At 39.9% G+C, this 25,457-nt stretch overlaps 1 protein-coding gene, 1 long non-coding RNA gene and 1 pseudogene across 2 annotated transcripts in view; 2 read left to right on the forward strand and 1 right to left on the reverse strand.

Moving 5' to 3' along the window:
- Positions 1-801: 801 nt before the first annotated feature.
- Positions 802-1,007, forward strand: LOC115290653 (annotated as a pseudogene).
- An 11,008-nt stretch (positions 1,008-12,015) lies between these two features.
- LOC115289846 lies at positions 12,016-21,468 on the reverse strand. Its single transcript, XR_003907832.1, has 2 exons — positions 21,276-21,468; positions 12,016-12,213 (listed from the first exon to the last, which is right to left on the reverse strand). It is a non-coding gene; the product is annotated as an uncharacterized LOC115289846 (long non-coding RNA).
- Positions 21,469-21,481: 13 nt separating this feature from the next.
- Positions 21,482-25,457, forward strand: part of REL (REL proto-oncogene, NF-kB subunit) — a 28,787-nt gene continuing 24,811 nt past the window's right edge. Inside the window, exon 1 of the mRNA XM_029937424.1 lies at positions 21,482-21,833. Coding sequence (XP_029793284.1) covers positions 21,824-21,833 — 10 coding nt within the window. The 5' untranslated portion in view covers positions 21,482-21,823. The remainder of the gene's footprint in view (positions 21,834-25,457) is intronic.

Consider the following 25,457-nt stretch of genomic DNA (forward strand, 5'->3'; position numbering starts at 1 on the left):
GTAGTGTCTACTTAAAAAAAAAAAGATCTTGCAATTTTCTCCATTGTCTACAAGATAAAACTAAACCACTTCTCCCAGCATCTAATCCCTCCATTACCAGATTTTAACCTTAGTTCTGTTTTTCAGTATGTGTTCCTATTAGTTAATGTTATGATAGCTGCTATAAGAGAGACACAAATGGCTCAGAAAAGACAGAGATTCATTTCTTTCTTTCTTTTTGTTTTTAAGTTTATTTATTTATTTTGAGAGAGGCAGAGACAGCAGGAACAGGGGAGAGCAGAGGGAAGTAGAGAGAGAATCCCAAGCAGGCTCTGCACTGCCAACTGCAGAGCCCAAAACAGGGCTCAAACCCAAGAACTGTGAGATCATGATCTGAGCCAAACCCAAGAGTCGGATGTTTAACCGACTGAGCTACCCAGGCATCCCCAGAAATTCATTTCTTAATTCAGTGTCTGAGTTAGAGGCTGCTCCATGCAGACATACAGATTCCTTCCATCTTGTTTCTCAATCCTAAAATCTAGGACATTGTCTTCAATAATGGGGTTGAATATATATCACTGGACATCTTTTAGCTCTTAAGAAGGCAAAAAAGCAGGCTCACCATCTGAAACTCTCTGCTAGGAATGGTTGGGTGCATATTATCTCTATTCAAGGGAAGTTGGAGATACAGCACTATTGAGCAATTAATTGTAGCAATCAAGCTACAATTAATACAGAAAAAGAAGAGAAGTTGGGCAAGGTAGCTGCATTATGTTAAAGGACCTAACCAGCAAATTTGGTGCCTTTTGCAAGATTGACATCATGGCAGATCCATAAACTGATACCCAATTACATTTGACTAGTATCAAAAAAGTATTTCAACTCATACTGTCACAGGTAGAATAAATTGTGTACTGGCCACATACGGAGGCATTGCTTTGATGGTCTTATACTTCAAGTTAAGGTCTAAAAAAATACCAGCTGTAAAAGCAACATACACAGATTTTAAACTGTACCTTATCTGTTAAGTTACCAAGCCCAAAGAAGCTAAGGTCAACTCATCATGTGATATTCAATTTGTACAATAAATTATAAAACTGAGGAAAAAAAGAAGAAAAAAAGCAAGTCTGCTAGCTCTGTGTGCCAGACACCCTCTGATTGTCCTGGTCTCTCCACCACTCAGCTTTTCTTTCCTTCTCTCCTTCTCTCCACTTATCCGAATAACATTCACCCTGTTAAAGTATTACCTCCTGCGACTATGGCAGGCATATTAAAGAATATCTCAGTAAGCTGAAAAAAGTGGAAATGATTCCAGGGCTCTTTAAAACTGGTTTATAGATCCTCATCCTTGCTCTTTATGAGGTGTTTTCCCCCCTTACTTTTTTTTTACACAACTTCTTGAATTCATGGTAGTGGATTTCAGAGATCTTAAATAATGCTCACAGAGTAATAAGTAAAAAGGGGAGTGCTGGGGATTGTCAATAGCACAGACACAGAATCCACTTCTAATGGGTGAGTCCAGCTACCACAACTATTTGTCCTGACTTGAGAGTACTCTAGTTGGGACTAAAGTGTAGTCTTGATAAGGCTTAATTTCTTGTAAAATAGTCTTGTTGCCTGAACTGATATAAAATATCTACATAAACTGTGCAAAGAAAGGAAGGTAACACAGATAAAAAGGGTATCAAAGATAAGCAGTTTGGCAATGTTCATGCAGGATTAACTGAGGGAGAGACACTGAATCTGATGAACAGGATCATTCTGGTTATCAGAGAAGTGTAAAAATAATTGTTTATATATATATTAACTTTCTGATTTTTACTTATTTTCGAGAGAAAGAGAGAGAGTGCACAAGCAGTGGAGGGACAGAGAGAGGGAGACACAGAATCTGAAGCAGGCTCCAGGCTTCAAGCTGTCAGCACAGAACTCGATGTGAGCCTTGAACTCACGAATTGTGAGATCTTGACCTGAGCTGAAATCAGACACTTAACCAACTGAGACACCCAGGTGCCCAAATTGCTTCTATATATTGGAAGTATTTAGGGAGAAGTGTACCAGTGTTGGGAATTGATTTTGAAATGTTTTTAAAAAGTAAAGGGGCGCCTGGGTGTCTTGGTTGAGCGTCTGACTTTGGCTCAGGTCATAATCTTGCAGTTTGTGAGTTTGAGCCCCCTTTGGGGCTCTGTGCTGACAGCTCAGAGCCTGAAGCCTGCTTTGGATTCTGTACCTCCCTCTCTCTCTGCTTCTCCCTTGCTCATGTTCTGTCTCTCTCTCAAAAATAAATAAACATTAAAAAAAAATAAGGTAGATGAGTTGATGGATAGAGTTGATGGAAAATTGACTAGACAGGTGATAAGGCAAATGTAGTGAAATTTAAATTAAGGGTAGAATCTAGCTGGTGCGTATATAGATATATGGTCCTTGAAAAATTCTTTCAACCTTGCTGCATGTTGAAAATTTTCATAATAAAATAGGATAGAAACCTACTAACATTTCTTAAACACTTTCCCTGTGTCAGACCCTTTACATTAATGATCCTATTTCATCCTCAGAACAAGCCTATAAGACAGGCACTGCCCAAAAAGTGACTTGCTCGATATCCCACATTTAAGAACGGCCGAGCTAAGATTTAAATTTAGGTGTGTGCTGTTCACAAAGCCAGACCCATTGGTTATGAGACAGGGATAAGTCAACAGACTTTTTTCACACCCCCCATAAAATATTATTGAAGATTCTCTCTCTCATTTTGCCTGATTCCTTATCCATGAAGCAGTCTTATTCTTTCCAAACAACATGCACCTGGGAAAAGTGTGCCCTATGCCTAGTGGTGAACTACATCTCTGATCACAGAAAAGCCTCCGATCATACTCCAGAGCTGTGTTGGTTCTCAACTGTTAGTGGAAAACAAATGTCATCGGTGTGGGGTGTTGGCTTTCGTATTCATCACAAAGCCAAGTCCCTCTCAGTTGTGATGTTCACTTGGAAGAGCAGGATGCCATTTTCTTGTGGCCCTGTTGTCCATTTGAACTCTTTGGTAGGCTACCATTAACCTGGGGCCCCCCGTCCCCTGCAAGTACTTTCCTTAAACTCACCTAACAGTATCTACCCATTGCTTTTCTAGCTCTTTGCAATTATCACTTGGGTTTTAAATTTTACTTCTGTATAGGGGTACCTGAGTGGCTAAGATGGTTAAGTGTCCAATTCTTGATTGGTCATGATCACAAGGTTCGAGTTCGAGCCCCACATCAGGCTCTGCACTAACAATGTGGAGCCTGCTTGGGACACTCTCTCCTCTTTCTCTGTCCCTCCCTCGCTTATTCTTTCTCAAAAATAAATAAATAAACTTTAAAATGTATTTATCTGTTAGTTAATTACAGTAGTAAGAATATACCCAACAGTCTTATTACAATTTTCAACTAACAATGGAACTTCTACTTTTATTGCATCATAGAGGGATGGCAATGACATTTATTGCCAACAATACTACTACAATTTGTATGGCCTTAAAAAATAAATGTACCAAATGAATATCTCAATACAAAGGTTCTTATTGGGTGAACTGGTTCCCTGCTGTTTCTTAGATTCTCTAGTGGAACATAGTAAGTTAAGTTTCAGGGCTTTAGTGAAGAGCAAAACTGTCAAAGTGAGTTTTGAGGGACAGAACTGTTAGGGTAGTCAATAAAAAAAACATGGATCCCAGAGCCCTTCCCCTACCTACTGAATCAGAATTTCTGAGAATGGGTCCAAGGAATGTACATTCCAAATAAGGTCCCCAAGTAATTCTTATGACCAGCAAATTTATTTTAAAAAATTTTTTAATGTTTATTTTTGAGAGAGAGAGACAGAGTGTGTGAGGAGGAGGAGCAGAGAGAGAGACACACACACAGGATCTGAAGCAGGCTCCAGGCTCTGAGCTGTCAGCACAGGCCCCGACATAGGGCTTGAACCCATGAACCATAAGATGACCTGAGCCAAAGTCGGAAGTTTAACCAGCTGAGCCACCCAGGCACTATTCCAACCAACTTGGGATATTTTGGAAATCTGTGACCAAATTGTTGGTTGTCAAAATGATTTGGGGCACCACTGGCATTCACTGTGGGGTGGTCAGAGCTGCTAGATGCCCTCTAGGGAGAGTGCAGCACAGCCAAGAGCTGCCCACCCCCATCCTCATTTCCCAGAGTCTCACCAGTTATTCATATTCACATCAGTGAAAAATCTATGATAATAAAGTAAGCCTAGAACACAACTCCATTTTACATATAAGCACAAAGTACCTTTTGTGTGGTTTTAATATACACTGAATTTCCCAGGAATGCAACTACCATTTTAATCAAAGATTGTTTTATTAGAAAACTTTTGAAAGTTGTAAAATCAGAACTCTGACCATGCACCAATACAGAACATCAGCATCAGACTGCATGTGCAGCACCTCTAGCAATTCTATGTCTAGGCACAAACAATTGAAAACTTTAAGTCTTTAAATGTCGTCATACCCAAGTGTGTAAGGAAAAACTTGTTTTTCCTCCCTTATTCTCATACTACTACCAAACTCACAACTTCTGATACCAGATGTGTGGAATTTTTTGCCCACACCAAAAAATTCTCTGTGAAACCGGCGAGGTATCTTATTAAATTTAACTCAATTCTGGCACTAGCTAACTGGAGATGACATGAGATCTCACAGATTTAAGGGCTCGGTCTCACGAGACTGCCCCCACTTCAGATGCCAACTGCAATACATAGGTCCCCAGTTACCCATAACCTCTGTCTGACTTGGCTACAAATCAGAAGTTCTCATGACCTCCTCCCCTTGGATTCAATTACTTGTGAAGAGCTCACAGAACTTAAGAAAACATTTACTTACATTTACCAGTTTGTTATGTTATGAAGGATATGACAAAGGATACAGATGAACAGCCAGATGAACAGACACACAGAGCAAGGTATGTGGAATATGGAGTTTCCATGCCTTCTCTAGGCAAGCTATCTCCTGGAACCTAGACGTGTTCAATAACTTTGAAGCTCCCTGAACCCGATAATATTGGGATTTTTATGGAAACTTCATCACATAGGCATAATCAGTGATCAACTCCATTTCTAGCCCCTCTTTCCTCTTTGGAGAATGGGGGCTGGGGCTGAATATTCCAAGATTTTAATTGCCTCTTGGTCTTTCTCATGACCACCTCCATCCAGGAGCCAACCAAGAGCTCACTCATTAGAACAAAAGATGGTGCTATCACCCAGAAAATTCCAAGGGATTCATGTGCTCTGTGCCAGGAACTGGGGGGTAGAGAACTATATATACCTATTTCCCATTATTCATACCAAACGTTTACATATTTGACATTGTTGTTAGAGCATTGTTTTTACTTGAAAATATACATGTGAAGTAGATTATATCTATGAATTTTATTTTAAGATAGTAAAGGGGATGTTACAAATATGTTATAAAAAGTGGACACTGATCTGATAAGGTGAAGAATCACAGCCCTTGATACTAAAGAGCATGCCTTAAACACATAAAATCTTTTTTTTTTTAATGAAACAGCAATCATGACATTACATCTTTTAAGAAACAAACAAATCTGATTAGGAAATGGATGTGTTCTGGATCTATGATCCCAGAAGAATATGAAAGAGAATAAGAGATAACAAAATGAAATTGCTTTATAAGAAATTGTGTGTTCTTGTTGAAAGAATAAAAAAGATGCCTGTTATCAAACTGAACAGATGTGTTTATAGCAAAGTTTCATAATAAAATCAACCATTACGGTCCTCCTTAGGCTCAGAAGAGCTATTCAAATGCAAGGTGTATGATACACAACACACTAAAGACCAGACATGGTGGGGCGTTTAATGATCCAACCAGGCTCAAGGAACAAAGGTATTGATTTCTAATCAAGATAATTCATTCAGCAAATATTGAACATCTGTAATATGCCAGCCACCAGGAATGGGTCACCTGCTTTCAAGGATTAATTCTATATTTTAGCAAAGGAGCCAGGCACATGACCAGATAACTGTACTTCAGTGTGATAAGCAGGATGATAGGTAATATCCTGGTTTTTATGTTGCACAGATCTTGAAAGAGGTTGAGAGGATAGGACCACAAGATGACCCTCAAGCTGAGCAATCAGAGGCTCTTTACCCCCTCCCCTGTCCTTGGAATATATGTTCTACTCACCATTCCCACATTAGGAGACATTTCAAGGATGCAGCCTTAAGAGAGTAATGTGTTACTGAGGCCTTCTGGACTTTGTATGTGACTGGACCCCATTAAAGCATGAATATAAACTTTTAAGAATCCGGCAGGTGTGTGTGGAGATCTACTTGTCTTGCAGCTGACCAAAACAAATATTGTATGGAAGTTCCCTTGCTTATTAAACCTGCAATTTACCAATCTGGAGCAATCCCTTCTTTCTTCTGTCTCTACTTGTCCTCTGTATATGGAGGCCATTTTGAATTTCACCTGGGGAACTCCTGAAGATGCTAACAAAGGACAAAGAAGGAACAGTCTATCTAGCTAAGGAAATCTGTAAAGCCTTCCTGTAAGCTGTGAGTGGAATGAAAGAAGTGAAAAAGTCTGTTAGGAAGTGGGGAGAAGGGAGAAAGGTGGTAAGCAGGGTGTCTAGGAAAGACTATCCAGGTTGTGTGGCCTTCAAGGGGAAAGTTATTCAGAACTCTACTCAGATATTTTCAAAAATTGAGGTATAACTTACGTAGTGTCCAAGTCTTTACACACCACTATATAAATATATGTAATCCACGTCAAAGATATACAAGCCAGACTCTAAAGTGGTATTGAAATAGAGAAAAAAGCCAAGTGTAAACTGAACTCTATGCTGACAGCGTGGAGGCTGCTTAGGATTCTCTCTCTCACTGCCCCCCAAAACCCACAAAAAATATTAGGAAAAAAAAGAGTTGTTATAGGTCAAGATGAGGACTTGTTGAAAAGAGGGCTCAGAACAGCCTGACTAGACTTTGGTCAAGGAGAGAGTCTTTATCACCCTTTACTCAGATCAAGATATAGAATATTTCTAGCAACTTGGAAGGCTCCTTTGGGCCACTTCTCATCAATACCCATCCCAAAGCTACCCAACATTCTGCCCTCCATTACAAAAATTAGTTTTATCTGTTTTTTGAACTCGATATACAAACATGCCTTGTTTTATTGCTCTTCACTTTATTGTACGATGCAGATACTGCATTCTTTACAAACTGAAGGTTTGTGGCATCCCTGCATCAAGCAAGTCTATTGGCATTATTTTTTTTAACAGCATTTACTCACTTTGTGTCTGTGTGCCACATTTTGGTAATTCTCACAATATTCAATTTTTTTCACTACTATGATATTTGTTATGGTAATCTGTGATCTTTGATGTTAATTGTTTTGGGGCACTGCAAACAGCACCCATAAAAGATGGCAAACTTAATTGATAAATGTTGTGTATGTTCTGACTGATGCCCGGACCAGTTGTTCCCCATCTCTCTCCCCTTTCTCAGGGACCCCTATTCCCTGAGACATAGCAATATTGAAATTAGGCCAATTAATAACCCTAAAATGGCTTCTCAGTGTTGAAGTGAAAGAAGAATCGCATGTGCATCACTTTTTTTTTCTTTTAAGTAAGCTCTATGACCAATGTGGGGCTTGAACTCATGACTGGAGATCAAGAGTCTCATGTTCTACCAACTGAGCCAGCCAAGTACAGCTCACATTTCTCTCACTTTAGATCAAAAGCTAGAGGGGCGCCTGAGTGGCTCAGTCAGTTGAGCATCCAACTCTTGATTTCAGCTCAGGTTATGATCCCGGGGTCGTGGGACTGAGCCCCAAATTGGGCTCTGTATTGAGCATGGAGCCTGCTTAAGATTCTTTATCTCTCCCCCTCACCCCACTCATGCTCTCTCTCTCTCTCTGCAACCAATCAATCAAAAAGCTAGAAAAAGGGGTGCCTGGGTGGCTCAGTCGGTTAAGGGTCCAGCTTTGGCTCAGGTCATGATCTCGTGGGTTCAAGCCCTGCGTTAGACTCTGTGCTGACAGCTAGCTCAGAGCCTGTAGCCTGCTTTGGATTCTGTGTCTCCCTCTCTCTCTGACTCTCCCCTGCTCATGCTATCTCTCTCTGTCTTTCAAAAAGAAATTAAAAAAAATTTTTTTAATTAAAAAAAAAAGCTAGAAAAAGTCATGTTAAAAGCTAAAATAAGCCAAAAGCTAGGCCTCCTGCACCAATTAGCCAAGCTGTCAATGCAAAGGAAACATTCTTAAAGGAAATGAAAAGTCCTACTGCACTGAATACACAAATGATAAGAACGTGAAACAGGCTTATTGCTGACACGGAGAAAGTTTTAGTGGTCTTGAGAGATCAAATCAGCCACAACATTCCCTTAAGCCAAAACCTAATCCAGATTAAAGCCCCTAACTTTCTTCAATTCTGTGAAGGCTGAGAGAGGTGAGGAAGCTACAGAAGAAAAGTTTAAAGCAAGCAAAGTTGGTTCATGAAGTTTAAGGAAAGAGTCATCTTCATAACGTAAAAGTGCAAAGCAAAGCAGCAAGTGTTGATATAGAAGCTGTTACAGTTATCCAAAAGAGCTAGCTGAGATCATTAACGAAGGTGGCTACACTAAACAACAGATTGTCAATATGGTCAAACAGTCTTCTATTGGAAAAAGATAGGACTTTAATAGCTAGAAAGAAGTCAATGCCTGGCTTCAAAGCTTCCAAGGACAGGCTGACTCATGATTAGGGGCTAAGGCAGCTGGACTTTAAGTTGAAGCCAATGCTCATTTAACATTCCAAAAATCCTAGGGCCCCTAAGAATTATGATAAAACTACTCTTTCTGTGCTCTGTGAATGAAACCACCAAGCCTGGATGACAGCACATCTGTTTCAAACACAGTTTACTGAATATGTACTATTGAAACTTACTGCTCAGAAAAAAATGTTCCTGTCAAAATATTACTGCTCACTGACACTGCACAAGGTCACCCCAGTGCTGATGGAGATGTACAGTGAGATGCATATTGTTTTCATGCCTGCTAACACAATATCCATTCTGCAGCCAACGGATCAAGGAGTCATTTTGACTTTCAAGTCTCACTGTTTAAGAAACACATTTTGTGATTTGGTTAGTGTTTTAGTAACATTTCATTTAAAGTTTTTTTATTTGTTTTATAGACTAATGTACGGTTGGTATGAAGCAAAAATCTAACGGTTAAATTTCTCATTTGTGTTTTATTTTCTTGAATACTTTTTCTTTAGTTGTCTGAGGAGATTTAAAAATCACTGTACTTGGGTCAAAAAAATAATAAACATATCTGATAAATGTAATAAAAAATACATTTTGATTCAGTAAGGTTTCATGATACAAAATTAATATACAGAAATCTGTTGTGTTTGTATATACTAAAACTAGCAGAAAAAGAAATTAAGAAAATAATCCCATTTACAATTGCATCAAAATGAATAAAATACCTAGGAATATATTTAACCAAGGAAGTGAAAGTTCTGTACTCTGAAAATGATAAGACACTATTAAAAGAAACTAAATATACATAAGTACATGGAAACATAGGCCATATTTATGGATTAGAAGAATTAGTATTGTTAGAATGTCCATTCTACTCAAAGCAAGCTACAGATTCAGTGTAAACCCCATCAAAATGACAGTAGTATTTTTCACAGAACTAGAAAAAATAATTCTAAAATTTGTATGGAACTGCAGAAAACCTCAAATAGCCAAAGCAATACTGAGAAAGAAGAAAGCTAGCAATATCTCAAATTCCAAACTATACTACAAAGCCACAGTAATCAAAACAGATGATAATGGCACAAAAATAGATAAATGGAACAGAATAGAGAGCCCAGAGAAAAACCTCTACATTTATAGGGTCAATAAATATATGGTCCATGAAATAAAAATATACAATGGAGAAAAGACAGTCTCTTTAATAAATGGTGTTGGTAAAAATGGACAGCTACCTGCAAAAAAAAATGAACCTGAACCACTTTCTTATACCATACACAAAAATAAACTCAAAATGCATTAAATACCTAAATGTAAAACCTGAAACCATAAATCTCCTAAAAGAAAACAACTCTTGGACATTGGCCTCAGTAATATTTTTCTGGATATCTTCTCAGGAAAAAGAAACAAAAGCAAAAAGAATAAAGTAGAACCATAGCAAGCCAAAAAGCATTTGCACAGCAAAGGAAACTATGAACAAAATGAAAAGTCAACCTATAGAAGAAGATACTTGCAAATTATAGATCTGATAAGGGGTTGATGTCCAAAATATATAAGGAACTCATACAACCAAAAAAATCTGATTAAAAATTAGGCAGATGGGGCACCTGCATGGCTCAATCAGTTTAGCATCCAACTCTCGATTTCAACTCAGGTCATGATCCCAGGGTTGTGGGATCCAGCCCTGTGTTGGGCTCCATGTTGAGCAAGGAGGCAGCTTGAGATTCTCTCTTTCTCTTTCTCTCTCTCTCTCTTGCCCTGCCCCTTTCCCCCACTTGTGCTCCTCTCTCTCAAGTAATTTTAAAAAATGAGCAGAGGATCTGAAAATGCATTTTTCCAAAGCAGACATATAGATAGCCAAAAGACACATGAAAAGATGCTTAATATCACTAACCATCAGGGAAATGCAAATAAAAACCACAATTACCTCACACCTGTTAGAATGGTTAGTATCAAAAGACAAGAAATAAGTGTTGGTGAGGATGTGAAAGAAAAGGAACACTTGGGAACTGTTGGTAGAAATGTAAATAGGCACATCCACTATGGAAAACAGAATGAAGTTTCCTCAAAAACTTAACAATAGAAATATCATCTGATTTAGTAATTTCTCTTCTGGGTTTTATCTGAAGATAACAAAAACACTAATTTGAAAAGATATATGCACTCCGATGTTTCCTGCATAATTAATTACAATAGCCACGATATGAAAGCAACAATAGAGGAAGGGATACAGAAGATGTGGTACAGGCAACGGAGTATTACTAAGCCATAAAAAAGAGTGAAATCTAGACATTTGCAACAACATGGATGGACCTAGAGAGTATTATGCTAAGCAAACTAAGTCCGAAAAAGACAAACACCATATGATTTCACTTATACATGGAATATAAAAAGCAAGACAAATGAATAAACAAAAGCAGAAACAGACTCATAAATACCAGAGGAGAGGGGAGTGGGGGAATGGGCAAAATACATCAAGGGGATTAAGAGTTACAAATTTCTAGTTATAAAATAAATAAGTCATGGGGATGAAAACTACAGCATAGGGAATATAGTCAGAAATACAGTGATAACCTGGGGCACTGGGGTGGCTCAGTGGGTTAAGTGTCCAACTCTTGATTTTGACTCAGGTCATGATCTTAACAGTTCATGAGATTGAGCCCCAAGTGGGACTTTACAATGACAATGCAGAGCCTTCATGAGATTCTCTTTCTCCCTCTCTCTCTGACTCTCCCCTGCTCACAGTTACTTTCCCTTAAAATAAATAAAGATTTTTTAAAAAGTGTTCATCAACAGCAGAATACATAAACTGTGGGGTGACTGGCTCAGTTGATTAAGCATCTGACTCTTGATCGTAGCTCAGGTCTTGGTCTGGGGTTGTGAATTTGGGCCTCACATTGGGCTCCACTTTGGGTATTAAGCCTACTTAAAAAAAAAAGAATAAATAAACTGTGATACATTCATAAACATGGATTTCTCTCCAATTATGAAAAAAATGTACTATTGCTCTACAACAATATAGATAAGTCTTATAAAAGAAAAGCCATACACAAAAGAGTACATACTATATGACTCCATTTATAACCATACCTCAGGGATATTATGGATTTGGTTCCTGTCAACCACAATAAAGCAAATATTGCAATAAAGTGAGTCAAATGAATTTATCCATTTCCCAGTGCACATAAAAGTTATGTTTATACTATGTTATAGTCTATTAAGTATGCAATACCATTATATCTAAGAAACCAATGTATATACCTGAACTTAAAAATACTTTATTGCTAAAAATACTAACCATCACCAGAGCTTTCAGCGAGTTGAAATCTTTCTGCTGGTAGAGGGTCTTGCTTTGATGTTAATGGCTGCTGACTCATCTGAGTGGTGGTTGCTGAAGGTTGGAGTGGCTGTGGTCATTTCTTAAAATAAAGCAATGAAGTTTGCTGCATTGATGAACTCTTCTTTTCACGAATGATTTCCTCTGTAATGTACAGTGCTATTTGATAGCAAAATTTGAGATCATGATGTGAGCTGAAATCAAGTCAGACTCTTAACTGATTGAGCCACCCAGCTGCCTCAGTAATGTCCTTTTAATTTTAGCCATTCTGATTACGGTGTAGCAATATTTTATTATAATATTTTTACACATTTCCCTTTTAACTGAGCACCTTTTTAAATGCTCTCCTCTTTTGTAAACTGACCTACTGGGGTCTTTTTCCCACTTAAAAAACTGAGTTATCTTTTTCTTACTGATTCGTAGAGTGGATAGGAGTATGCTACTTGGGTCCTATGGGAAGCAAATACCAATATGAAATGATCAACACAAGTGATATACTGGCGGTAATGCCTATGAAAGATAAAGGGGAGAGAAATAAAGGAATAGGCAGGAAGAGTCTTCAGATGCAGATCGGACACTTGTGAAAAGAGAAAAGGAAGGAATATTGGGTAGTAATACAGATTGAAGTACATCTGAGAAAGTCTCAACCAGCCCAATAAGGAGCTCTAACACAGTGGCACCCCACAGAGAAGTTCTATACTGACTAGACACAGTGGGCCCTTGTCCCACAACTGTGCTTACAACTGGCTAGGTGCTTCCAAGGAAACGTGTGTACTTGGCTTGCAGGTTGAGGTAGATCTTCACTAGAAGAGAGATCTAAGCAAAGTAACTTGATGGATGTCACAGAATTCTTTACCAGATGTATGTATGGCAAGTATCTCCTCCCAATATGTGGCTTGTCTTTTTATTCTTAGTAGCATCTGTTAGATACTTTTAACTAAGTCCAATTTATCTATCTTTTCTTTGGTAGTTAGTAATCTTTATACATTGTTCAAGAAGTCTTTGCCTTTCTCAAGTGCATGAAGGTATTCTCCTATGTTTTTTCCTAGAAGTTTTATAATTTTGCTGTTCACATTTAACTCTATGATCTATTTTATTTTATTTTTTAAAGTGTATTTATTTATTTTGACAGAGTGGGGGTGTAGAGGGGGGGAGCGGAGAGAAACCCAAGCAGACTCCATGCTGTCAGCAGAGAGCATGGCACAGGGCTCAATTCTATAAACTATGAGACTGTGACCTGAGCTGAAATCAGGGATTGAACATTTAACCAACTTAGCCACCCAGGCACACTCCTCCTAGTATGTGATCCATTTAAAAAATATTTTGGGGGTACCTGGGTGGCTCAGTCGGTTGAGTGTCCAGCTTCGGCTCAGGTCATGATCTCACAGTTCATGGGTTCAAACCCCGTGTCAGGCTCTGTGCTGACACCTAGCTCAAAGCCTGGAGCCTATCTTCAGATTCTGTGTCTACCTCTCTCTCTGACCCTCCCCTGCTCACTCTGTCTCTTTCTATCTCTCAAAAATAAATAGAACATTAAAAAAAATTTTTTTAAATATTTTGGGCATGGTGTAAAGTTATGGTCAGGTTCTATTATTTTCCAGATGACAAAATCTATACCAATATTAGCTAATGAAAAGACCTCCTTCCCCCCCACCCCCAACCTGTAATAGAGACTGTTACATATTTTTAAAAAAAATTTTTAATGTTTTTTATGTTTTTATTTTTGAGAGACAGAGAGAGACAGCATGAGCAGGGGAGGGTCAGAGAGAGAGGGAGACATAGAATCTGAAGACAGGCTCCAGGCTCTGAGCTGTCAGCACAGAGCCCGATGCGGGGCTCAAACCCACGAACCATGGGCCGAAGCCGGACGCTTAACTGACTGAGTCACCCAGGCACCCCAGTAGAGACTGTTACAAACAAGTGACTGTATATGTATGAGTCTGTTTCTGGAGTTTCTAATCCAGCCCATTATTCTATTTGTCTAAACTTGTGCTAATATATCATACTGTCTTAATTTCTATAGTTTTATAATAAATTTGGATATCTGGTAATGTGGATTTTTCAGCGTTATTCTTTACTATTGGCTTGGCTATTCCAGGACGTTGGCGTTGCTATATAAATTGAAAAATCACCTTGTCAATTCCAACAAAAATACACTGAAGTTTCCATTGGGATTCATTAATTCCATAGAATAATTTGGGGAGAACTGACATTTAAATAATATGAAGTCTTTCAATCCATGAACATGGGAGGTCTCTGCAGAGGAACTTCTAGGCAGAAAGGAAAGTAAGAACAACAGCAGATGGAAAAGAAACAGCATGGCTTATGGAATATGAGAAGCTACAAAGCAGTTCAACGAGGTGTAAAAGTGCAAGGCATGGGATGCAGAAGAGTAGGCTGAGGAAAGACGTCTGATGTGCATTTATACTGAAGACTCAAGTGGCAATGGATTTGAATAGGTTTGAATGGCTTTCACAGGGGATAAAAGTATAGGTGGGCATAATAGTTAGGGGACCATTCCAAGAGTTTAGGTGAGATATAATGAAGATTTGAACATGGACAATGGCAATCAAAGTGGAAAAGAAATGGATCCATATTTTATTGGTAAAGTAGGGCAGATGGGAGATGGTGAGAGTCAGAGATGGCTCCCAATTTTCTAACCTGTGTCTCAGTAGGTGGTGGTACAAAGAACACGGGAATAACAGTAAACTTGGGAGAGAAGTGTGTGCGTACATATATATATATATATATATATATACTCAGGGAGTATGTGTGGGTTGAGAAGTATTTGCATCCCTCCCTCATATTCTCAGTGAAACTTAAAATTTCCTAATACTTTGTCTTCTTTTTTAAGACAATATTGCCCATTGGTATTCCCTGGGTTAAAAATCATATAAAGGGGTGCCTGGGTGGCTCAACTGGTTAAGCATCCAAATCTTAATTTTGGCTCAGGTCATGATCCCATGATCCTAAGCCACATTGGGCTCCATGCTAGCTGTAGAGCCTGCTTATATTCTTTGTCTCCTTCTCCCTCTGCCTCTCTCCCCTGCTTTCTCTTTCTCTCAAAAACAAGTAAAAACCTTACAAAAAATAGTGTTTACTGGTCTGACATTACATTTATGACTACAAATTTCAAATGGTCAGTCAGTACAGCAGACATACCTTCCAGAGTTCCACTCTCAGAGACCATGTTTTTAGCTTTTCCTCAAAATTTCTATTCCCTCCTTGCCCTCTACTCTCAGTTGAATTTTACCTCATAATTTACCAAAAAAAAGCGGGAGAGGCAATTTGACTAACGACCTCATCTTCATACCATCAAGTGTACCAGGTTCTCTGCATCCTCTTTGCCTTCCTTCTCATTACCACAGAGAAGATGTCCCCATTCCAATCTACAGCCAGCCCCATACCTCTGTCCTGTACATTTTGCCCTTTTCCCCTGCCCCACTCATTAGCTCCCTCTTCTCTATCATCACTGATTTCTCCTTCACTGCTGAGTCCCTTTCACCTTTATACAAATATGCCTTAATATCATAAACAAAGCAAAACTTCAGTGCCAGAGACTGGTAGTGCTCACTGATAACCCATTTTCTTCTCTTCTTCCTGAGCACACAGCTAAATGCATTTCTCAAATTCTATTTCTCAGCCTCCTTGTGGAGGTCATACGGAAAGTAAACTGTGACTTGGTTGTACTCAACTTTGAGGCCTGGCCCATAAAAATCTACCATATATGATCCTCTACTTTCTTTTCTTTTTTTTTTATATTTTTTATTTATTATTGAGACAGAGACAGAGCATGAGTGGGGGAGGGGCAGAGAGAGAGGGAGACACAGAATCTGAAGCAGGCTCCAGGCTCTGAGCTAGCTGTCAGCACAGAGCCTGATGTGGGGCTTGAACCCACAAACCATGAGATCATGACCTGAGCCGAAGTCGGATGCTTAACCGACTGAGCCACCCAAGCGCTCCACTTTCTTTTCTTTTCTAGTCTGATTTTGAAGGTCACATGTTGATGCTACAAGACAGATGGCACCTGGGTCTCTAAATTACTCCTGGAAGAAAGCCACTGAACACACACTGGACTGTGACTCAAATAATAAACACCAGTTGTGTTTACACGTTGAAATTGCGGTTGTGGGTGATAGCCCGTAGTCTCTTATAATTCCACATTCCCCCTTCAGTTTTTGCCTCATTTCTGTTTCCTTTAACACTCTTTAAAGAGTTGTCTATACTCATTGTTTTCATTATTCTCAGCCTCCTCTAATTCAGCTTTCATCCCCACCATTCCATTGACATGGCTCTTATCAAGGCCATTAATGACCTTCATCTTGCCAAATCCAAGGTCCTTTCTTTATTTTCATCTTTTTCAGTCTCTCAGCATCATTTAACACAGCTGACCATTTCCATTCTTTCTGAAACACTGTCTGGGACAAACCCTCTCTCTTGGCTTTCCTCCTGCTTCACTGGCAGCTCCTTCTTCTCTACCAGCTCTCTAAGACGTCAAAGATCCTAGGGCTCTTTTTCATATTTTCCCCCTCTATCTATGCTCTATGTTGAGGTAGTATTATCCCAAATGAAATGCTGCTGATTCCCAAATCTTTATTTCCAGCCCTGGCCTTTTCCCCGTAGCTTGCTCTGTATATTCCACGGTCTACTGGGATGTCTATTAGGCATCTGTAACTTAACATGTCAAAAACACAACTCCTGATTTTCCCTCTCAAATCTCTTTCTTTACTAGCCTTCCTTTTTACCTGGTTGCTTAAACAAAAAATGTGGGAGGGGTACCTGTGCAGCTTAAGTCATGATCTTGTGGTTCCATGGGTTTGAGCCCTCAACCGGGTTCAGTGCTGACAACTCAGAGCCTGGAGCCTGCTTCTAGTTCTATGTCTCCTTCTCTCTCTGCCCATCCCCTGTTCACTGTTGTGGGGTGATTACAAAAAGACCACCAAGGCATAATTTTATTCACGGCCTCATGCTTTTATTATGGCCAGACCAAACCCGATCTCTCTGGTGTTAAGAAGCACAGAATGGCCCCGAACAAAGGGGGCAGTGAGATTATATAGACAGAACTCGTCATTATTTAGTTAACCAATTACAATTCACAGCATTCCTTGGTAGCCAATTACATTGTAATACACAGATGTTAGTTTTGGAGGGAACCTATCATTTTAAGGTTCTTTGTCCCTTTAGAATGACCAATCATAGTTAGACACCTAAGATACTGCGAGACAGTGACCAGGTGACTTCACCTGTGGACTTTGCTTCAGCCAGGTCTTAGTAGAAGGGTGGGGTTACTTAACAGAATCTTGAAAAACAAGTTAAACTTCAGGTTACAATGTTCCTTATCGAGTTACATTCTTAGGGTCTTTCCAGATTGCCCAATCTTTAATTATTCACCAGAATGGGAGTTTAAACCGAACCTATATCCAGTAAACTCTCTGATACCTTATAAGTTGACCTAGTATATTTCATAAGTTGACCTGTAACATTCACGCTCTATCATGCTCTGCCTGTCTCTCTGACAAAAAATAAAAAATAAAAATAAACATTAAAAATGATTTTTTTTAATGTGGGAATTACCTGTTTACTTTTCTCCTTACTCCTCCCTACATTCAATCCATCACCAAGTCCTTCTGGCTCTGTCGTCAAAATACCTTAGTAAATTCAACCTCTTTTTTACTATCTCTTCTGCTAGGACACTAGTCCAAAGCACTTCTCTCATTTAGACTACTCCAACAGCCCGCTAGTTAGTGTTTACTAAGTTTAACACATCAGCCTGAGTAAACATCTCAAAATGTAATCATAAATCAATCACACACTTAACACTCTCCAATAGCTTTCTATGTGCTACTGGATTAAAACTCATCCTCCTTATCATGGTCTACAAAGTCCTAGAGGATCTGGCCCCTGCTTACCCCTCCAACCTCATCCAGTTTGCTTTAATCCTCCTGGCCTTCTTTCCATCCTGCAATTCAGCTCTTTCTTATCTCCAGAACTTGGTACTTGCTGTTCCTCTGACTGGAATGTTCTTTCCCTGAATCTTCCTGTGGATACCTCTTTGTTATCACTTAGGACTCAGTTCAAATGTCACCTCTTCAGAGCATCCCCACCCTCACTCTTATATTATCCCATTGCTTTATTTTCCTTACAGCAACCAAAGAAACAAAATATCTTAATAATAGTATTTTAAAGGATCTTTTGGCTACTATGCTTGATGTCTTTCATGTGAGCTATAGCTGCATAAAGGCAGATGCTCTTTCTTAGTGTGTCACCACCTAAAGAGTATCTGGACCAGAGTAGATATTTGCTCAACTGAATGAACAGTATCAACAAATGGGGGGCTTTGAGAAAAAGTAGCATGTGCTATTCTTGTCTACAAGCCCAATAACTAGCTGCCTATCAAATGTACAGTAATAAACTTTTTTCCTAGCGTAAGTCCCCTCAAAATCTAAATTACTACTTACCTTTGTTGTTTTTAGTCCATCCATCACCTTGTCTTATAATCTTTCTATTTTAAAAAGTTAAGTGAGGGCACCCGGGTGACTCAGTTGGTTGCACATCAGACTCTTGAGTTCAGCTCAGGTCAAGATCCCAGGGTGGGATCCAACCCCACATCGGGCTCCACCCTAAGTGTGGAGTCTCCTTGGGATTCCCCCCCACCATCTCTCCCTCCTTCTGCCCCTCTCCCCTGCTCATGTGCATGCTCTCTCTCTCTCTCCCTCACTCTAAAATTAAAAAAATAGGGGCCCCTGGGTGGCTCAGGCAGTTGCGCATCTGACTTCAGGTCAGGTCATGATCTCATGGTTTGTTTGAGCCCCGCATCAGCTTAGACCTGGAATGTGCTTCAGATTCTGTGTCTCCCTCTCTCTCTCTCTCAAAAATAAACATTAAAAAATTTTTTTAATTAAAAAAAAATGTATCCTGTACAACTAAAATATTTTCCCTTTTCAGATGTGGACTGAATCTTTCAAAAGAGGGTTCAGCAACTTTAAAAAAACATGTGAGAGGGTGAAAAAAATCTTTAGGAAGGTATGATAACAAGACCCATAGCTTAGTCATGTGACAAACAAAAAAAAGCCCTAGAAATAAATATAAACATGCTGTGTATTCATAAGATTTAAATAAGTCAGTCTTTGAAAAGTAAAAGATAACAATTGATTAGTTCAAAATTCTATAGTTGTTACTAAATCTCCTTAGATACAACTTGTGACTTCATAGATTGGAGTGGTTTAGCACTGGGAAAGATTCTGTTTGGTCCAGAACTCTTCAGTAAACAAACATTATTTTCCCCTTTTAAGTTCAAGAGGCACCTGAAACCAATCAATTTCTGAAGGTGGAGTATAAACAAATACATGCAAAATATTTTCCATTCCTATTTGTCATTCATTTTTCTAACGGACTCTTAAACATCTGTGCTCAGTTCTCCCTCACAGCTTTGATATTGGGGGTTGTAAGGGTAAATACAAGTCTACCGGCACTTTGGTGGCTCAGTCAATTAAGCATTAGTCTTCGGCTCAGGTCATGATTTCACAGCTTGTGAGTTTGAGCACCATGTCCGGCTCTGGGCTGACAGTTTGGAGCCAGGAGCCTACTTTGGACTCTTTGTCTCGCTGCCCCTCCCCTGCTCACACTCTGTCTCTGTCTCTCAACAATAAATAAAGGTAAAAAAAAATTTTTTTTGTATTTTTTAAATACAAGTCTAAAAATTAAGATAAAAAATTTCCCTGGTATCAAAATACACAAAAATATCTCACCTCCTTTTTTTCTTTACTCAGCAATTCCTTTAGAAAAATCCAAATTGTAAATGATGTCTCTCTTTGGGATGTGCGTATACCTTTTTAAAAGCTAAATAAGCCTCTGGCCAGTTTTGAGTCCCCCTAAGGTCGTTCTTTTGGGCCTTGAAATTACCTCTTTGAAATGCAAGCTTCAAGGAGGACCTTGTCCCACCTCCCTGTCTTTGTGGGATTTTAAACCTCAGCTTTTGGCTTCCAGATGTAACTTCGTATTATTTTTTCCTTTGGATAAAGACAGCAGGTCTGTTGTGGATTGTATCTGCCTGGCTACATAAACAAATGAGGTGGCTTTTTTTTTTCTTTATAATCCCTTTAGTGCATCACAGCATGTTTTAATACTTAATTCAATAATAAAATTGTTTCACTCTTTCCTACTTTTAGCGGAGAGGATATTTTGGAGTTGGTAGGAGATTATATTTTTATTACTTATTTATTATCTTTACTTGTACGAGAGAGAGCACCCAAGCCTGAGAGAGGGGCGGAGGGAGAGAGAGAATCTTGAGCAGGCTGCACGCCCAGAGCAGAGGCTACAAGGGGCTCAGTCTCACCACCCTGGGATCATGACCTGCGCCAAATCAAGAGTCAGAGCTCAAAGAACTGAGCCACTCAGATGTAGCAAGAGATTTTATTTTTAATTATTTCCCCAACTGGGCCCTCCAGTTTCAGCATTTGTGTAACTGGCTGATAATCCCCATTCTCCTCCACACTCGTTTTAGGCAGTAAGGTACAGTGGAGAGGCCACGGGGTCTGATAACCCTGGGTTTAAACTGAGCTTTTCTTTTTACCAGAACGTAACTTCTCTGAAGTACTACGTCTTTTTTTCTCTGAAATACTACTTAACTTCTCTGAACCCCAATTAACCTCATTTACAAAATTAGGATAATAATGCAGGAGGTTCTTAGCACTCGAAAGATTTACCACATTGCCTGCACACACTAAACGCGCGTTCTCGCTTTCCTCGTGGGTATCTGTCAAATCCCAGGATAAGGTTTACTTCACTAATTTTGAACACACTGCGTTTAAGACGCAACGAACTCGCAGGGAGGATCTTAAAAGTTCAAAAAGTTTTAGTAGGTAAAGTTGACAGAGCCCTCGCAATTCAAACAGAATGGGGGAAAATCAGAGTGCGGGGGTCCCCAAATGCAAATACGTGAATTACAAATGAATACAGGCGACAGCGCTTCCGCACTTCCTCTCCAAGGCTCATCAGGACACCGCCCGCCGACGCGGGGGCGAAGATTTGCATGTGCGAAGTTGGGAAGAGGGGGGGAACCACCCATCGAAAACCCCGGCCGCTGTCCCCCACGGCCCAGGAGAGCCAGCCCCACTTCACCGCCCGGCCCGCCCCCAACTGCTCCGGTGCGGCCGGCCCCCAGGACGTCACCACACCCTCCCACCCTCTTCTGAACTTTAAACCACGCGCCTCAGAACAACCTGGAGGAGGGGGATTTCTTCCGAGCCGGCGGCTTTCGCACGCTCAAAAGAGTCATCGCGCGGCTCCCAGCGTTCCCTGCGCTCCCGAAGATCCCACCTCCCGCTACCCGGACCCAGGCTCAAAGCCCTGGGCTGCAGGGGGCGGGGCGCGGGGCAGGGAAGAGGCGGGGCGCGGGCCTCGGGGACGCCCCGCCTTCCCGCCCCCGGAGAAGGCGGCGGTGCTGGGACTACGTCAGCCGCGGGAAATCCCCTCACCTCCGGGCTGCCCGCCCCTGGCCGGCCCGTGGCTCTGGCGGCGCTCCGCCCCCTGTCCCTGGCTCCTGCACCTAGGAAGGGGGACGCTGGGTGATCGGAACGCGAGAATTAAGGGGGTGGGAAGGTGTGAGCCGCAAACCCCGAGGAGGGCGGGAAGGAGGAGGAGGTCCCGAGGGTGGTCAGGGGAACTGGGGGTCTCTTCGGCAGAATCCCTCGGCCGCCGGACCGGCGCTAGCTGATCGCGGAGGTCTCGGGTCTGTACGCTTGGAGCGGGCGGCGCGGTGAGCGGAGCCATGGCGTCCGGTGAGTGTTCCAGGCGCGGGTCCGGACCGGGGGAAGGGGCTACTCCGGGGATCAGAGTTTTGGGGTCTCAGTTTTGGTTGTGCGCGTTCTGTCTTTAAAATTGTGTCATCCGGCAAATTGTCAGCCTTTAACAACTTACCTGCTTCAGGGTTTGCGTGCGAAATCAAAGTCACGGTCTGTAATTTGATGCCATTATAATCGCCGAAATCTTAGGACTTCCCAACGACTTGATTTTTAGGATTTGGGAAGTAACAAATAAAGTAGGACGGATAGTTCTCGTATTTAGAAGTTGTTGTATATTGAAATGGTGGTTTTGTGTTTTAGAATAGGAATGAAGAGGCTTCAGACCTCAGGAGTGCGCTACTTTTTTTTTTAAGTTTAGTTTAATCAAATGCCAAGAGGTGATCGCAGATGTGTTGACAGTTGTCCAGAATGTGGTGTGGCATTAAAAGTCACCAGTGGTATCTGAACAGCTTTTAAGTGGAAACGTTGCTTCAACAAAGTGGATAGTTTCTACTATAAAGCGCGTACTTTCTATTTTACGAAGTCATTTTTTTTCTTTGTTGGAAAGAAGTATTAGAACACCCGTGCTTTAAAAAAGGAGTAGGAATGAAAACTGTACATCACGAATGTAAAAATGGATTTTCAGTTAATAGATGTGTCGATTTCTTGCTTTGGAGGGAAACGAGTTTACAAAAAAAACAGGTTAGAGGGTAGGGGAAGGAGTTTCGGATACTTAGCCGCGGTTTAGATCTGCCTGTAACCTAAAGGGAAGTAAATCGAGTATACTGTGTTCCAGTTGGACCTTTACAGGATTCTGGCTAGGTTCATGGGGCCGTTTCCCGGCAGAGGGAGCAACTTGAGCAAGGCAGGGAGGCCTTATAGTGTAAGTTAGCGCTGTACTAAGTGGCAGAAGAGGGGACCTTGTTTTTGCTTGACTCGAGTCCTCCCAAGTCCCTGGTTCAAGTGACCCTCAGAAGGCTGATATCTAGCAGAGAAGAGGAAGTAGAAAGCATTAAAGGATTTTTTTAAGGGTTGAGCAGAACAATGCCATAGCTACTGCTGTAAGCCGAAAAGGAAATTGGGGTGGTTCACATGACATTTGATTTCACTTTGTCTGTGGTTTTCATGTGAGAATACAAGTGTTTAAAATATTTCAACTTTCTCTTTATCCACTTCAGTGACCCCAAACTTTAAGATAATTTTGTAAATTTATAATTTCAAAACACATTTAGAATAAAAGTGCAAAGATGATCCGAAATATTTGGCATATTTATTATTGGTTACCAGAAAAAGATTTTGGATGAAAATAGTAAAGAAAGGTGAGCATTATAAATAAAAAAGATCAGACTGCTGACAACTTAACCAAACTTCATTAATACGCAGCAAAAATATAATACTTATATCTTTTAGAAGGGAGAAAAGAACCATTTACACAGAGGGTAGCATAAAACCCACCTCATGCAGAAAGATGCTATGATTTAAGTTTAATGGCACTGTATTTTGTGCTTTTATGAGGACTGATTCCCTAAACTGAAGGGGAAGAAATTTAAAGGAATGGAAAGTTGTAAGGCAATTCTCCCTCCCTTTTTTTTTTTTTTCCCACTTTTCTGGAGTTGCACTGAAATGAGACTATTTAAAATATAACAAGATATTTGGGGCACCTGGATGACTCAGTTGATTAAGCGTCAGACTTCGGTTCAGTTTATGAGCTCCCTGTTGATGTGTTCAAGCCCCTAGTAGGGCTCTGTGCTGACAGCTCAGAGTAAGAAGCCTTCTTCAGATTCTGTGTCTCCCTCTCTGTTTGCCCCTCCCCTACGAGTACTCTTTCTTTCTCTCAAAAATAAAGTAAATAAATAAATAAAAATAAAACGTAACAAGTTATTTAAATAGTAATTCAGTTGTTTGAAAACTGCCAAGGAATTTTTTTAAAGGAGTCTGGGTATGTTTACCTTAATCACTTGTAAAGGCCTTAGAGAAAAAGATACAGTAATTACAAATTCTTTTCCTGTTTTGAAGCAGTAATTGAACCGAAAGAGTAATAGGGAAAATTTTTTGTTTAGTTTATCTTTGTTTGGTTTAGATTATTTGTAGTAAGGTAGTATTGAAACCTCAAAAAGTATTTTTATTGATTATCAAGCACTTATGACCATTTCTCCATTTCTCACCGGATGTCATATGTAAATAGGTATGTGTAGTTGCTTATGATATCTGTATAATGTAAAAGTAGCAGATCATAATCTCATAGGCAAAATTATATAAGTACCATGAGTAACTGGGACTTTGATATGTTTCTGATTCTAAATTTTGTTCAGGTAAATTACCAAAGTATTATTTAGGATTTCACAGATTGGGTTCTATTAAGTTGTCTTTATTGCTTTTTTTTTTTTTAACACCTTGCTTTTTTTTTGTCTTTTGGCACAATTAATTAGAACAGGTATTGCTAAGAAAAATGTTCCCTGTCCACTTAGGGTATGCATACAGTCATTACTTTTGTCTATTTATGATTCTATTTTTGCTTAACATAAGTAAAATTAGTTATTTTGTCTGAATGTAAAGCTTCTCATTGTTCCAGTAGAAAGTGTGCAATGCTCTTATGCAAACATATTCACACATAGCTCTGTTTCCTAATATTTGGTAAAGTATGTTTTAAAATTTAGATAATTGATTTTTATTCACTTTTCTTAAGTATAGTTCTGTTGTGTCACATAATAGGAAGTACATGAAGAAATTGTTTTTGTAAGCCCCATTACTTCCAACTCTGTGGTGTGAGTTTCAAGAGAACTATAAGTATTTCTCTTGAGTAAGGGGAAAAAATCAGTGTAGGTATGATGCAACTTAATCTTTAACGATAGAACTGGAAGCTGGAATTGGCAAGTAGAGCAAATGACTTTTTTAAGTAGAAGACTACCCACTATAAACATGAAGGCTGTTTCAGAAATGCCACCCATGAAAATGTCTAGACGACAGTGGTATGAAAGAATGAAGATGACGTATGATAGAGTGAAGAAGGCACTGAGTGAGTGAAATGGCTAGGGAGGACTCATGATGTATCATAATTGGTAACATCTGGGGTGTGTGTAGTATCTTTCTCAAATACAGCTTAAGAGGCTCAGAATTTCCTTTTCTTCTGTCCTTCTCTCATCTGCCTTCTCTGCAAATGATTGTGTTTGTAGGCATGTGACCCAAATACTTGCATGGGATATACTTTTATTAAAAACCAATCAATATTTGTTTCAAACTTTTTAAAAATAGGCATCCTATAATTTTTAGTTTTAAATTTGGTAGGCTTTAAAAATTTTTGTTTTAAATTTTATTTATCTTTGAGAGAGAGAGAGCCTGCAAACAGGGAGGGGCAGAGAGAGAGGGAGACACAGAATCCGAAGCAGTCTCCAGGCTCTGAGCTGTTAGCACAGAGCCTGATGCGGGGCTCAAACCCACGAACTACAAGATCATGACCTGAGCTGAAGTCAAACACCTAACTGACTGAACCACCCTGGCACCCCGATGTTTAGGTGGTTTTTTTTTTATGTTTATTTATTTTGAGAAAGAGCATGTGTGTGCGAGCAAGGTAAGGGGCAGAGCATGAGGATACAGAGAATCCCTAGCAGACTTAGTGCTGTC

Source organism: Suricata suricatta, chromosome 4 (genome assembly GCF_006229205.1).
Source record: "Suricata suricatta isolate VVHF042 chromosome 4, meerkat_22Aug2017_6uvM2_HiC, whole genome shotgun sequence".
NCBI classification, from domain to species: domain Eukaryota; kingdom Metazoa; phylum Chordata; class Mammalia; order Carnivora; family Herpestidae; genus Suricata; species Suricata suricatta.